Here is a 15,128-nt window from a genome sequence, read left to right as displayed (position 1 = left end):
TCTTTCTCTTAGACCTCCTCTGCCTCTCCTTTTCCCTCCATTCCTCCTCCATATTCCAAGTATACATCTCCTTATTATAATACTGCACTTCTCCTGACATACATCTTGTTCCTGCTTTCTCAAGGAACGCCATTTGACCGGCTGTCACAATCTCTGTACAATGAGCATGAACCCCTTGGGATCTAATCAAAATTCATTACCTGAATTGAAGTCAATGTACATAGTTGGAAAATAACTTTGATGAAACTACATTCAACAATTCTACCGGTGCGCTGGTTTTTGCGTGACTGATTTTTTGGGACTAATCATAATTTCACAGGTGTGCACGTTCACCTATAGGCAGGGGCGCAACTGGTTTTAGAAGTATTCATATTTTTTGTTTTAAAAAATTAATTCACTCCAAACAGCCTATCCGACCACTCGGAGGCATCCGCATGGTCCTAAAGCACACCGCAGCCCCAGTTTTGTATCACATTTCAATGATAAAACAGTGGGGGACAAAATTCAAATTCAGAATGGGGGGGGGAACATGTCCCCCCGTCCCCTATGAAAGTTACGCCCCTGCCTATAGGGTACATGGCTAGATTTGTACTGGGTTGCCGAGATTGCAAGGCGAACACCAAATTATCTCAGATGACGATTAGGACTAAATGTCATGCAATTTTGCATGCCTTTGATCCACAAATAACTAAGCAATAAACTTCCCATCAATGAGGTGAACAAAAAATCTCAAATGGGCCTTGGGAGTCTGAAGTTTTTTGAAGGCCTCAGTATACTTACAAATGAATCTCTTAAATTATTGCTTAGATTTTACACAGTAGGTATACCCCTCCAGCAAGCTACTTACTTAAACTCCAAAGGGGCATTCGTTCTAAGGAGGATCTAGATTTTCATCTTAACCAAGACAAATATGTTTATTTTCCATACTCTTACAAAACCCAGTCAGAGGTTTATCGGTAGTATGGAGCGGCGTATCCCTATATTCACCATACAAAGACAAGCAGCCGATGACCGACAGGAGCATTTTTTCCTCACATTAAACATTTGTCAGAGACGACAGTCCCACAATTTATAACCTCATGCTCTAGAGCCAAAATGGAAACGGTCTCGTTAGAGGCCCTGTGTCACGGTCTTCCTCCTCTTCATCTGAAGAGGAGGCGAGAAGGATCAGAGGACCAATATGCGGCGTGGTATGTGTTCATAGTGAATTTTAATAAAGAGAACACTGAACACTATACAAAAGAGTAACAAAAAAACAATAAACCAAATACGACCGTGAAGCTACAAATGACACCTGTGCTGACACAAGCCACTAACATAGACAATCACCCACAAACAAACAGTGCAACCCAGGCTACCTAAGTATGATTCTCAATCAGAGACAACTAATGACACCTGCCTCTGATTGAGAACCATACTAGGCCGAAACATAGAAATACCCAAAACCTAGAAAAACAAACATAGACTGCCCACCCAACTCACGCCCTGACCATAATAAATCAATACAAAACAAAGGAAATAAAGGTCAGAACGTGACACCCTGGGTAAAATAAACAAACAATATTGAAATGGATCCCAGATTGGAGAACAACAGAAGCCACCAGGATGGGTCCCATGGTAAAATAAGAAAACACCTTGACGCACTTCCCACTTCCTACCCGCTAAGGACTCATTTTCTACAATTGATTTTCCCGCCCACCACTTTATTTCCATGCTGTAATAGAGAATGTGACTGGCTGACCCTCCCTTACATCCTTCTACATGATCGGCAGGCCTGATTGCGGTATGGGCTGAAAAAAAGAGGGTCATCCTTTTAACACAGGAAGTGAGGCACTGAGAAATATCAGAAAAAAAGTAAAACTACTGTTGAACGTGGAAATTCCCCAGGAGTACATTCTTGGTCTGTGAAAGTTTCCCTTCCCAGGACCATGGGGATGGCTTTACTTGGTCAACATGGTCATCACTTGTTAGCTCAATTTCATTTCTAATGTTAGAAAGCCATGCTCAATGTTATGATTCATTTAAAAAAACGTTTTAGGAATGAGTTCAGAGATTTGCACATTTTTTTGTAAATACCCCTTTGACATTCCAAAAATAGACATCACAAATGTGATAAACTGAGCTAGAACTCAGTTAGAATGGATGGACTCACTCTTCATGGTGTGGGGTAGGATTGGACATGCCCTGAAACACTGTCTGTGGGACGTGTAATGATTAATAGCCTCTAATTACCAGTAATCACCATGGAGACAGGGATTTGCAAAAGCTTGCGTCTCTTATCAAAGTGTCCCTTTGTCACAGTTCATGTTATTGTGATGGAGTTTAGTAGAAACAGGACTCCAAATATCTCTCCCACTCTTCCCCCAAGCCCTCTTGCCCCCTGCACACACTCCGTGCTCCCACCCTTGTGCACATTGGACAATGGCCCTCTCTCATTCGAACAGACAACCCCAAAACAACTTGCTCTTGGGTCTGGCCTGGAAAGAATGACTTATTTTCCTCTTTCCTTCCTCTAGGCTCTCCTTAAAACTTAAGCTATCTCTTTCCACCACAGAGAGCGAGCGCCATAACAAACAAGAACAGTGTCCAGTCATCAATTACACTCGTGCAGGGACCAGGGTACACTAGGGGTATGTGCTAAGGGTGCTAGCCTAGAGAATACGTCAAAGGATAAATGCCAGGGCAACCGGATTCATGGACAAAATGTAAGTGTGTTTATTCCCAACGGACGTAGATTAAGATTCTCATGGGTATAAAGTTTAATGTAAAGGGACACAAAGACAACCATCAATAAAGCACTTCCAAAACATCACCTAAAATGCTCAAATAAATAAGACATGCAGATTTGAAGTTGTGAAGATCCTGATTTCACAAGCAGAGATGTCAGTTTTGAATAAAAGCAGGACGTTTGTTTGGAACACCCCACGCAGGGCCTTCTGTGTCCCCTCACAAAATTCCAGAATGTCCTGACTTTCTGTCCCTATATGTCAGCCAAATTAAAAGCTTACTCTCTTGGGTCTTCTAGGGTCTTTGCAGTCCCTGGGAACTGCCACGGGGGAGAGCCATCCAGGCACTTTATTTGTGTTGTCTCAGTTCCAGTCTATTTTATTTCCCAAACTAAATGCTCCCAATCTTCCCAAACCCTCGGCCTAGGATTGTATATCATTACAGGTAAAGAGCGCACATTCTTAAGATGAATCCTGATATGACTTTGTAAAAAAAAAGTTGACATCGGCAGCTTCTCTGTTTATCGTGTATAATTTGCAAATTTACATCATTCATGGTCAAGGGAAGAGCTGATGACAGCTACAATTGAAGTATAAACCCACTTACTATCAATAACCTCGGAAGAATAGAGCTGACACAACCTATCATAACAAAGTGGCAGTAAGACTTCTACCGTTCCCAAAACCAACAACATCGAAGTCATGACGAATGCTGTTCAGGCCAAAGTTGCTGTGATATAGTAAATGACTGGCATTTAATTTTTATTGAACCTTTATTTAACGAGGCAAGTCAGTTAAGAACAAATTCTATTTACAATGATGGCCTAGGAACAGTGGGGCTAACTGCCTTGTTCAATGGGCAGAAACGACAGATCATTACCTTGTCGGCTCAGGGATTTGATCTCGCAACCTTTCGGTTACTGGCCCAACGCTCGAACCACTAGGCTACCTGCTGCTCCAAATAAAAAAATGACTATGCTATGACATATTGTTTCAATATAAGCGTCTTGTCTTCCAGGTATTTCAGGAAGGCTCTAATATACAGTAAACATATGTTACATGACCTAGTTGTAAAACATGAGTGATCGGCGGAAACGACTGGATTGTCTTTCCATTTCCTCTCCTCTACACGTCAGCTATAAACTCCACCCTTCCTCATGTGACACAATGATATGATGAGAATTGTCCATCCACCCGCTGATTGTGAAACCTCACCTGCTATAGCCTACATACCACTGCTAGAGTAGTCTATGCTGGGCTGAAAGAATTGTAGGAACGAATTCCCAAGCTAATCCAATTACTGACAGCTGTGTCCTCTCACCTCACTACTACCTCACTACTACTCACTACTACCAGAATGTCCATTGACCATACGGCTCTACTGTATTTAGATCAATACCTTTGTCTCACAAGAATACTGCACATTGTATTCTATCATGTGAATGCCAAAGAGGCAAGGCATGGTTCACCGTTGCTTCACTCTGTAGTAGCAGAATAAGTGATCCTATTCATAATAAGTGACCCTCTGGGGATGCACCAATGTAAAATCCTTGGAATCAGTTTTTAACAATATACAAGCTGAGTTTTACAAAATATAAAAAACATTTTCACATCCCCCCATTTCCTGTATTCATGGCTGTTGTTGCAATACATTACATTGTGGATACAAAAAGTATTTCAATGACCCTATATCTATATCACCTTGGTCATTATCTTCATAACAGAAAAGTGTAATATGATACATTCTGTTGACATTACAATTGTTAATTTGCCTAAACTGAGTGAATTAATCTGTGTTATATTTCACTGGCCTTGAGTGGTTAGGTTGAACAATGAGATTGTTTTGGAAACAGGGGCCCATGCTAGGCCATACAGGAAGTGGAAGCATCAACAACCTCTTTGTTTACATCTGCCTTTCATCCAGAGGTGTCATAATTTCCCTGTTTGACTTCTAAAGTTCATCCACACACCAGCCACCACACGGTTGGCCTCTGTCTTACCAAAGGTTACAGCACTAGTAGTCCTATAGTAAAGCATACATTTTCACACACAAAAACTGAACCAAGATCATCTAGAGAATCTAAATCAAAGTTTCACCTGCAACATGAAGAAATATGTTGCCTTGAAACCTTTTCAAATAATGTCAAGCATATTTATGTATTGTGTGTGATAGGCATTGCTCATATACAGACCTGTATCCCTCCCTAGGAGTACTCTGGGGGTGAGTGTCGTGGATTGGAGCTTTTACTGAACCAGACAAAATGGATTAGCTGTAGATTGAGGGTGGAGGATGAGGAAGAAGAGAAGAAGGAGGCAGTTGTGGTCCTTAATCTGCATTGATCAGATTTTTTTCCCGAAATATAGGGGGGGGGGCCTTCGTTACGGGTTTAGAAAGTTTGAGCCCCCAGATGGCAACACACTGGCCCTGCACAGGACTACACAGCACTGCACAGGACTACACAGCACTACAGAGGACTACACAGCACTACACAGCAGAAACAGCGCATTCGAAAAGTATTCAGACCCTTTGGCTCTTTACACATTTTGGTACGTTTACAGTCGTATTCTAAAATTGATTCGGAAAAAAATGTCCCCATCAATCTATTCTCAATATGCCACAATGATAAACCAAAACGTTTTTTTTTAAAAGTATTTTAGCTAATTTATTACAAATAAAAAAACAGAAATACCTTATTTATGTAAGTATTCAGACCCTTTGCTATGAGACTCAAAATTGAGCTCATGTGCATCCTATTTCGATTGGTCATCCTTGAGATGTTTCAACAACTTGATTGGAGTCCATCTAGGGTAAATTTAATTGATTGGATATTATTTGGAAAGGCACACACCTGTCTATATAAGGTCTCCCTGGTGAAGTTGCATGTCAGTGCAAAAATCCAGCCAAGAGGTTGAAGCAATTGTCCGTAGAGCGCCGAGACAGGATTGTGTCAAGGCACAGATCTGGGGAAGGGTACCAAAATATTTCTGCAGCATTGAAGGTCCCCAAGAACACAGTGGCCTCCATCATTCTTAAATGGAAGAAGTTTGGAACCAACAAGACTCTTCCTAGAGCTGGCCGCCCAGCCAAACTGAGCAATCGGGGGACAAGGGCCTTGGTCAGGGTTGTGACCAACAACCTGATGGCCGATCTGACAGAGCTCCAGGGTTCCTCTGTGGAGATGGGAAAACCTTCCAGAAGGACAACCATTTCTGCATCACTCCAGCAATCAGGCCTAAGCATGTTGGTGGCAACATTATGCTGTGGGGATGTTTTTCAGCAGCAGGGACTGGGAGTCACAATCGAGGGAAAGATGAACAGAGCAAAGTACAAAGAGATCCTTGATGAAAACTTGCTCCAGAGTGCTCAGGACCTCAGACTGAGGCGAAGGTACACCTTCCAATAGGACAATGACCCTAAGCACACAGCCAAGACAATGCAGGAGTGGCTTCGGGACAAGTCTCTGAATGCCCTTGCGTGTCCCAGCCAGAGCCCTGACTTGAACCCTATCGAACATCTCTGGAAAGACCTGAAAATAACTGTGCATCGACGCTCCACATCCAACCTGACAGAGCTTGAGAGGATATGCAGAGAATAATGGGAGAAACTCGCCATATACAGGTGTGCCAAGCTTGTAGCGTCATACCCAAGAAGACTCGAGGCTGTAATCGCTGCCAAAGGTGCTTCAACAATGTACTAAGTAAAGGGTCTGAATAGTTATGTAAATGTGATATTTCAGTTTTTATTTTTAATAAATTTGCAAAAAAAATCTAAAAACCAGTTTTTGCTTTGTCATTGTGTGCAGATTGATGAGGGAAAAATGTCTTTAATAAATTGTAGAATAAGGCTGTAACGTAAAACCAAATTTAGAAAAAGTTTTTAAAAAAAGACTGAATACTTTCCGAATGCACTGTAATGGGAAGCAACGATGAAAGACTAAAAGCTTTTGTCTCGAAGGAAGCACAAGCATCTCTTCCATCTTTAATCATGGTATCATTATTGATGCCCCTTGCATTTACCTCACTACAAAGGCTTTTAAGTTCACAGTAGTCTGATCAGGGGTGGGATTGGCAAAGTGCAGATAACTCCACAGAGGCCCTCCCACGGCCTCCATTAGGTCACCACAACATAAATAAATAAAATACATATCTTAACAAACACAGGCTTGAAATAAAGCAATAAACGTATCCAAACTAATGATTAAATATTTTAATTGTAATAGTTCATCATAATACTGTATATCATATCCCAATTTAATTTGTATAATGTACTCATTATATATCTCATAATAATATATAATTCCTATACACTGAGTATACAAACATTAGGAAGACATTCCTAATAGTTGCACCCCCTTTTGCCCTCAGAGGGAAATAGACTCTACAAGGTGTCAAAAGTGTTGCATAGGGATGCTGGCCCATGCTGACTCCTATGCTTCCCACAATTGTGTTAAGTTAGCTGGATGTCCTTTGGCTGGTGGACCATTCTTGATACACACCGGAAACTGTTGAGCATGAAAACCCCAGCAGCGTTGCAGTTCTTGACACACTCAAACCGGTGCGCCTGGCACCTACCACCATACCCTGTTTAAAGCGCTTAAATATTTTGTCTTGCCCACTAATATTCTTTCTTGACTACACATAGAGTACATTCAGAAAGTATTCACACCCCTTGACTTTTTCCACATTCTGTTTTGTTACAGCCTGAATTTAAAATGGATTAAATTTAGATTTTGTGTCACTGACTATACACAATACCCCATAATGTAAATAAGAATTTGTTCTTAACTGACTTGCGTAGTTAAATAAAGGTTAAATATATATATATTTTTAAAGTCAAATTAACAAATGAACTTTAAAGTCAATTAATCCAAAATTAAAATCTGAAATGTTTTGAGTCAATAAGTATTCAACCCTGTTGTTATGGCAAGCCTTAATATTTTTGGGAGTAAAAATGTGCTTAACAAGTCACATAGTAAGTTGCACTCTGTGTGCAATTATAGTGTTTAAACAGTTAGAGTTTAATGGCTGTGATAAGAGACATGAAGATGGATCAACAACATTGTAGTTACTCCACAATACTAATCTAAATGACAGTGAAAAGAAGGAAGCCTGTACAGAATACAAATATTCCAAAACATGCATCCAGTTTGCAATAAGGCAAAAAAAGAAAAACGGTACTAAAAGAATCCTGAATACAAAGTGTTATGCTTGGGGCAAATCCAATACCAAACATCACCGAGTACCAGTCTTCATATTTTCAAACATGGTGGTGTCTGCATCATGTTATGGGTATGCTTTTCATCGGCAAGGACTAGGGAGTTTTTTTTAGGATAAAAGGAAATGGAATAGAGCTAAGCACAGGCAAAATACTAGAGGAAAACCTGGTTCAGTCTGCTTTCCAACAGACACTGGGAGACAAATTCAAATTCATCTCAGCAGGACAATAACCTAAAACACAAGGCCAAATATTCGCTGGTGTTTGCTTACCAAGACAACATTGAATGTTCTTGAGTGGCCTAGTTACAGTTTTGACTTAAATCCTCTTTAAAATCTATGGCAAGACTTGAAAATGGCTGTCTTGCAATGATCAACAACCAACTCGACAGAGCTTCAAGAATTAAAAAAGTATTATGTGCCAATATTGTACAATCCAGGTTTGCAAAGTTCTTAGAGACTTACACAGAAATAATCACAGCTGTAATCACTGCCAAATGTTAGCCTGTTTTTGGGCTCCCTAAAAAGACCTCTGTCTACATGTACCGGATGTTTGCTTTCAGCAAAGAGTAGTAGTTTCTTCTTCTTGAGTCCTCAAGTTCTTCATCATGTGGCAAATGTACTGAGGCTTGGGTTTCCAAAATCACAGATAAAGCACAGTTTAGGGGCAGAGGAATCAGCAGAGCAATCTAAGTTTTCTAATAGGCCTTGATTTATCAATTGGAACAGCTCTTAGTCAAGCAATGGAACGCTCGGGAATGCTCTGGAACTAACTGAAATGTAATTCCACGCCATGTCTGCGTTACGAATCCGGCAAGAGAACAGGTTGTAATTATTTCAGCATAATTACATTTTAAGGGATCCCCAGTCCGATCATATCTTTCACAATGGTTTTTCCTGTTATATAAGTCTGTGCTCACTGGTCAGTACTGTGGTCACCAAGGAAGTATTCATCACGGACCTGAGATCTGATAGGACAGCCATGACTGCAGGGGCCCCTGTAGGCCCCTAGGGCCCCACGACCCAACAGCTGTTGGCCAAGCTGAAATATGCAGATGAAATAAATAACTCCATTGGTGATTGTCTTCTCTGAGCTTTCTAAGATTTATGTAATGCTTTTCATAAAGCACATACCATGTCCATGTGACTATGCTTACCCTACAATGGATACTACTCAATGTACAACTACATAGATTGGTAACATTTTTTTCTAATTTGGTGTACAGAAATTGAGGCCATGAGAGACTTGTTAAAAAAGAATGGTAACGATTGGCCCATAGTGGGCACTGTTATAAGCAGTCTCACTGAAATCCTTATATCCGTTGCCCCGTTTGACCTAGAGACTTGAAACTTTATATGTAGGTGTCTTTCCCCATGCTGAACAAAGGTTCATCAGGATAGATTTTCCTCCACCTTGGAAATGTTGGTAAACCTTTGAAAAACATATTTCTCATGAACCATAAGTCCAGATAACACAAAATTACACCTCTTAACTCCCGAGAGTCGTGTTACATAAAATCCCAATCAAAATCTGTAGGCTTAAGCTAGAGATATTTGGCATCCACCCGTAAAGCACTTCCGCATCTGCAGTGAAAAGTCAGACCATGAGACATCCCTACAATTGGTCTTCTCAGGTAAACGTCTGTAGTGCCCGAACGGTTTGACCTATAAAAACTATCATGACCACTCTATGGAAAGGGGAGACTCTCACAAACACGATGGTGTGCCAACTTCTGTTTGGTAGCTTCCGAACCGTTTGGGCTAAAAACGAATGGGACCCCACTGTGGAAAGGGGAGATTCTCCCGAACACGTTCTCTCTAAGACCCCCAAAAGTGTCACAGGATTAATCTGAAGGTAACCGGTATCGGTTTAAAAAACTAATGGAAGTATGAAAGTAATTCTGTGCCTAACCCAAATAATTGTTTTGATACTTAAAGGGGTACTAAAATTATAAATCAAACAGCTAAATGATCCATAGTATGACCATCTTAAAACATTTTCAGTGATCAGCTTAGCACCCCCCACCTTCCCCAAACGTCTTAGACTTTAAATGATTAACTTAGTTTGAAAAAAGCTAATGGATTGGTTAAGAGATGGCTGAGTTATTGATAAATAAGAAAATCATATTTTACATGTCCATTTAAATCTTTTGTAAATACACTCCACAATGGCCTATCAACTTGAAACCTTTTAGGGTCATCAAAGAGATTACCATGATGAACCATATTACATTTGCCACTAAAATCTTTAAAAAATAAGGAAACTATTAACAATGACCTTTTTTTTTACTATGTTGAGTTATTAAAATAATTTTAAAAGTCAGATTCACTCCAAATTGGGTCTTTGGAATAATCACAATAGTCCATAAAGAGTATGAGAAAATAATATTGATGCATTCAAAGATGGCCACCAGTAGATGCATATTAGCACATATGCTAATATGCTAAAATATGCTCAAATACTTTAAGAATCTTCTTATCTTGAACCATAGGACCAAATGACACCACATGTGGAATGTAGGCCCATGGTGCATGTCTTAACTACCCAAAAGATGGCTGAGTTATTGACAAATAAAAAAATCTGCTTTTACGTGTCCTTTAAAACCACTGTAAATACAGTCCACAACAGCTGGTCAACATGAAAATTGTCATCGCTATCATAGATGTCCCTAAAAATGAACCACATTGAATTAGGTATTGATATCTCAGAAAACAAGGATCTATTAACAACTCATTCTTTGCATATGTAACGTTAATGCTCAAAATCATCTGCAGTCATCTTCTCCTCATGAACCATACTTCAGATCCACTCCAGATTTTGTTAAGACTCATTACATCAGTCTTTAATGGTTTTGAGAAAACATTGTTGTTGCATTCAATATGGTTGCACAGTACCTATAGGTCCACGTTAGCACATGTGCTAAAAATACATAAGAACATCTTCTTCTCATGAACCATAAGTCTGATTGACTCCAGCTTTGGTATATAGACTCAATAAATTAGCCATGGATGAATTTGAGAATGATTAGTTGCTGCATTAAAATACAGTCATGCTACACCACTAGGTGGCACTATATCACACCAGGGCTTCAAGAATTGAACAGATGGACATGGGGCCATGACATTTTGTAAATGTTAACCATATGTAAACCATATATACACTCTATCTAGAACCTAGAAGGGTTCTACCTGGAACCAAAAAGGGTTCTCATACTACCCCTTTTTCTGTGTGTATATGTTCTTAGAAGCTGTGTGAATAGGAAGTCACTGCAACCTTACATGTCTGCACCACCAGACTCTTACTTCAGAGTGATCTGGTCTTGCAATTTGTAGTCTATGACATTTCAGATTTAGATATGATAATTTATGTAGTTTGGATGTAGTGTAAGTACTTTTTCAATCTAACTTTAGTTAAGTGAACTATATTTTTATTAAGGGTAGCTTTAGTGTAGCTTAACTTCTTCCAGTGTGACGTAATTGGTATCTTGGTAAACTAGATTTTCAGAATAGCTTCCCCAACACTGAAACTCAATACATTAAGTAATGACTTTAAGAATGATTACCTGCATTCAAAGATAACCAACCTACAGCACTAGACTAAACTTCTCTTGGATCATCGTTGTGGACGCAAATGCTAATGTTTTCACATAAAATAAGATAGTTCCTACATGATGAGCGCTTGCTTTGTTGTCCAAAAGCTCTTGTGTCCTTTCTGTCATCCTCTGAACCCCATTAATTGCTTCTCACTGCAATATTTTCTATTATATCCTATTCCATTCTAGACATTTGAGGAACACTTGTACCAAACCATGTTATCATTTAGGCTATCTGTTCATAAAGATTAGGCAACTTACTGTATTGAGCTCCCTTCCCCTATAAGTTCCTCCTACCAACAGCACAGTCGCTGTCAACCCTATCTGCCCTACATCTCTTGCCTCTCTAACACCCTGCGTCTGTCTTGCCGTTTGCCAGGATCGGCCAGTCTTCACACTCACTCTCAGGACGACACTGGGCAGAAGAGACAACATGGCTTTACGAATGAACGCTTCCACGTTCGTGGGACTTTCCCTGCTTTCTCTGACCTGGAAAGGTATGTGACCTAATGCAGATCTAACTTCTTGGAAACTCTGCATAGGATGCTGTTTTCAGCGGTGTATCGTTTTGTGACTGTACTGTACTGTACATTGGAAACTTTGCGGGGTTGCTTGGCTACTGAACGCTGGCTACTTGATGGAGCGCTACTCTGCCCGCTCTAAATAAGGCTGCGTAGACCCAGCAAACTTCAAACATGTGATGTTGCTACCTTGTTCTGACATTTTTCTGGTCAATCGTTTATGTAAGTTGAAATGCAAATTATATCTTATTATCACACATTTTTTATTTAGCTGCATGGGATGTAAAAAGCATATCTGTTTTCTACTGTCAGTTATAGTTCAATTATACTGTAAGGAATTAAACGTTTTTTTAAAACCTTTATTTAACTAGGCAAGTCAGTTAAAAACAAATTCTTATTTACAATGACGGCCTATCAGGGAACAGATTTTTTTTACCTTGTCAGCTCAGGGATTCGATCCTGCAACTTCTCAGTTACCCTAACCACTCAGGCTACCTACCGATCCAATGTATGTAGACTAGTTACAATAACAAATTAATACACGTAACAGGAAATCTTTGCGCATTACATCAGAACACATGTGCATGTCAAATGCGTTTAAAATAGTTATTTATTTGTCATCATATAAATGATAGTAGTAAGTGAACAGAATAAGTGGAATGAATTGGTCCCCTATACAGCGATTTCTGTCTTGAAAGATGGTTATACGATTGTGTCATTTAGCCTATGCATATTAACAAAAATGGTAAGCCCTTTTTTTATGCTGCATGCATGCCCTCACTATTACTATATATGATTCATTATTTTGTTTTGACTGAATACCCAGAGACTATAATTTTAAGAATGTGTGACTGGCGATGAAAAATATGAAAATGGTCTCAAAGAGACCACTTTTCTAATCTGTTCTATAGCTTACTTTTTTTTTTGTTGATCAAAACTATATTAGACTATTTATTCAGATAACTTCAATTGTGAAAAGCATTGCACTGATGCGATTATATATTTAAGCAATAAGGCAGGGGGGGTGGTATATGGCCAATATACTACGGCTAAGGGTGGTTCTTAGGCAAGATGCAACGCGGAGTGCCTGGATTACAGCCCTTGGCCATGGTATATTGGCCATATACCACAAACCCCTGAGGTGCATTATTGCTATTATGAATGGTTTGCCAATGTAATTAGAGCAGTAAAAATAAATGTTTTTCATATCCGTGGTATACGGTCTGATATACCATGGCTGTCAGCCAATCTGCATTCAGGGCTTGAACCTCCCAGTTTATAATTGACCATAATGAAAGATATAAATTATTTATAATTTTAGGGAGCCTACTCTAAGGACTAGCTATGTTTTTGTTAGATGCTTCGCAGATATACTGGTTGTTACAAATGTTTTTGGGTCATTTGGTGGAATATGGAAAATCAGCTGCCTAGCTGCTTACTGTCAGGTCATGTCTTCCTACCAGGGTTAATCTTTGTCAGTCATGTTACAGTAGTGAATAGCATGTCTGTGTTATCACCAGACCACGAGACCTGAGTCAAACATCATCACTGTGTGATGGGTGCAGTAGGCCTGCACTTACCAAATCTACACATACATCAAACCAGAACGATTCCTAGGCGAAAAGGTGAGGGGAAATTAAGGAAAAATGTTTGCTTATGGATGGAAACAATACACATTGTATTTGTATTTATTAGGGATCCCCATTAGCTAGTCTTCCTTGGGTCCAAACACATTAAGTCACTTACATCACAAATAAAACAGGACATCATAAAACATTATTACACCACAACATATCTACAATACAAAATGTATAACACCACCGTACAACAGTATTACACAATGTACGTGTGTGTCGAGTGCGTGTGCTAGCATCTGTGTGTGAATGCATGTGTCTGTTCCTGTGTGTGTTTCTCTTCACAGTCTCCTCTGTTCCATAAGGTGTATTTTTATCTGTTTTTTAAATCTGATTCTACTGCTTGCATCAGTTACGTGATGTGGAATAGAGTTCCATATAGTCATGGCTATACTATGCACCTCCCATAGTCTGTTCTTGACTTGTGGATTGTGAAGTGACCTCTACTAGCATGTCTTGTGGGGTGTGCATGGGTGTCCAAGCTGTGTGTTAGTAGTTTGAACAGACATTTCGGTGCATTCAGCATGTCAACACTTCTTACAAAAACAAGTAGTGATGAAGTCAATTTCTCCTCCTCTTTGAGCCATGAGAGATTTACATGCATATTATTAATGTTAGCTCTCTGTGTACATTTAAGGCCCAACCATGCTGCCCTGTTCTGAGCCAATTGTAATTTTACGAGGTCCCTCTTTGTGGCACGTAACCATATGACTGAACAGTAGTCCAGGTGCGACAAAACTAGGGCCTGTAGGACCTGCCCTGTTGATAGTGTTGTTAAGAAGGCAGAGTAGTGCTTTATTATGGACAGACTTCTCCCCATCCTAGCTACTATTGTATCAACATGTTTTGACCATGACAGTTTATTACAATCCAGGGTTACTCCAAGTAGTTTAGTCAAATCAAATCAAAGTTTATTTGTCACGTGCGCCGAATACAACAGGTGTAGACCTTCCAGTGAAATGCTTACTTACAGGCTCTAACCAATAGCGCAAAAAAGGTATTAGGTGAACAATAGGTAAGTAAAGAAATAAAAACAACAGTAAAAAGACAGTGAAAAACATTAGCGAAGCAAAATACAATAGCAAAGCTATAAAAGTAGCGAGGCTACATACAGACACCAGTTAGTCAGGCTGATTGAGGTAGTATGTACATGTAGATATGGTTGAAGTGACTATGCATATATAATGAACAGAGAGTAGCAGTAGCGTAAAGAGGGGTTGGCGGGTGGTGGGTGGCGGGTGGCGGGACACAATGCAGATAGTCAATTCAACTTGCTCAATTTCCACATTATTCATAACAAGATTTATGAATGAGATTTATCTAAGGTTTAGGGTTTAGTGAATGATTTGTCCCAAATACAATGCTTTTAGTGTTAATATTTAGGACTAACTTATTCCTTGCCACCCATTCTGAAACTATCTGCAGCTCTTTGTTAAGGGT

The 15,128-nt window shown here is 39.7% G+C and overlaps 1 protein-coding gene across 4 annotated transcripts in view; it reads left to right on the top strand.

Moving 5' to 3' along the window:
• The window catches only part of LOC112267351 (cell surface glycoprotein MUC18), a 99,355-nt gene that overhangs the window by 14,491 nt on the left and 69,736 nt on the right, over positions 1-15,128 (top strand). For all 4 annotated transcript variants that reach the window (XM_042297089.1, XM_042297091.1, XM_042297088.1 and 1 more), the window contains exon 2: positions 11,913-12,030. In XM_042297089.1, the coding sequence (XP_042153023.1) occupies positions 11,913-12,030 (118 nt within the window). The remainder of the gene's footprint in view (positions 1-11,912; positions 12,031-15,128) is intronic.

This window comes from Oncorhynchus tshawytscha, linkage group LG14 (genome assembly GCF_018296145.1).
Source record: "Oncorhynchus tshawytscha isolate Ot180627B linkage group LG14, Otsh_v2.0, whole genome shotgun sequence".
NCBI lineage: Eukaryota > Metazoa > Chordata > Actinopteri > Salmoniformes > Salmonidae > Oncorhynchus > Oncorhynchus tshawytscha.
Note: the sequence above shows the minus strand (reverse complement) of the source record. Positions and strands in the feature narration are given on the sequence as shown.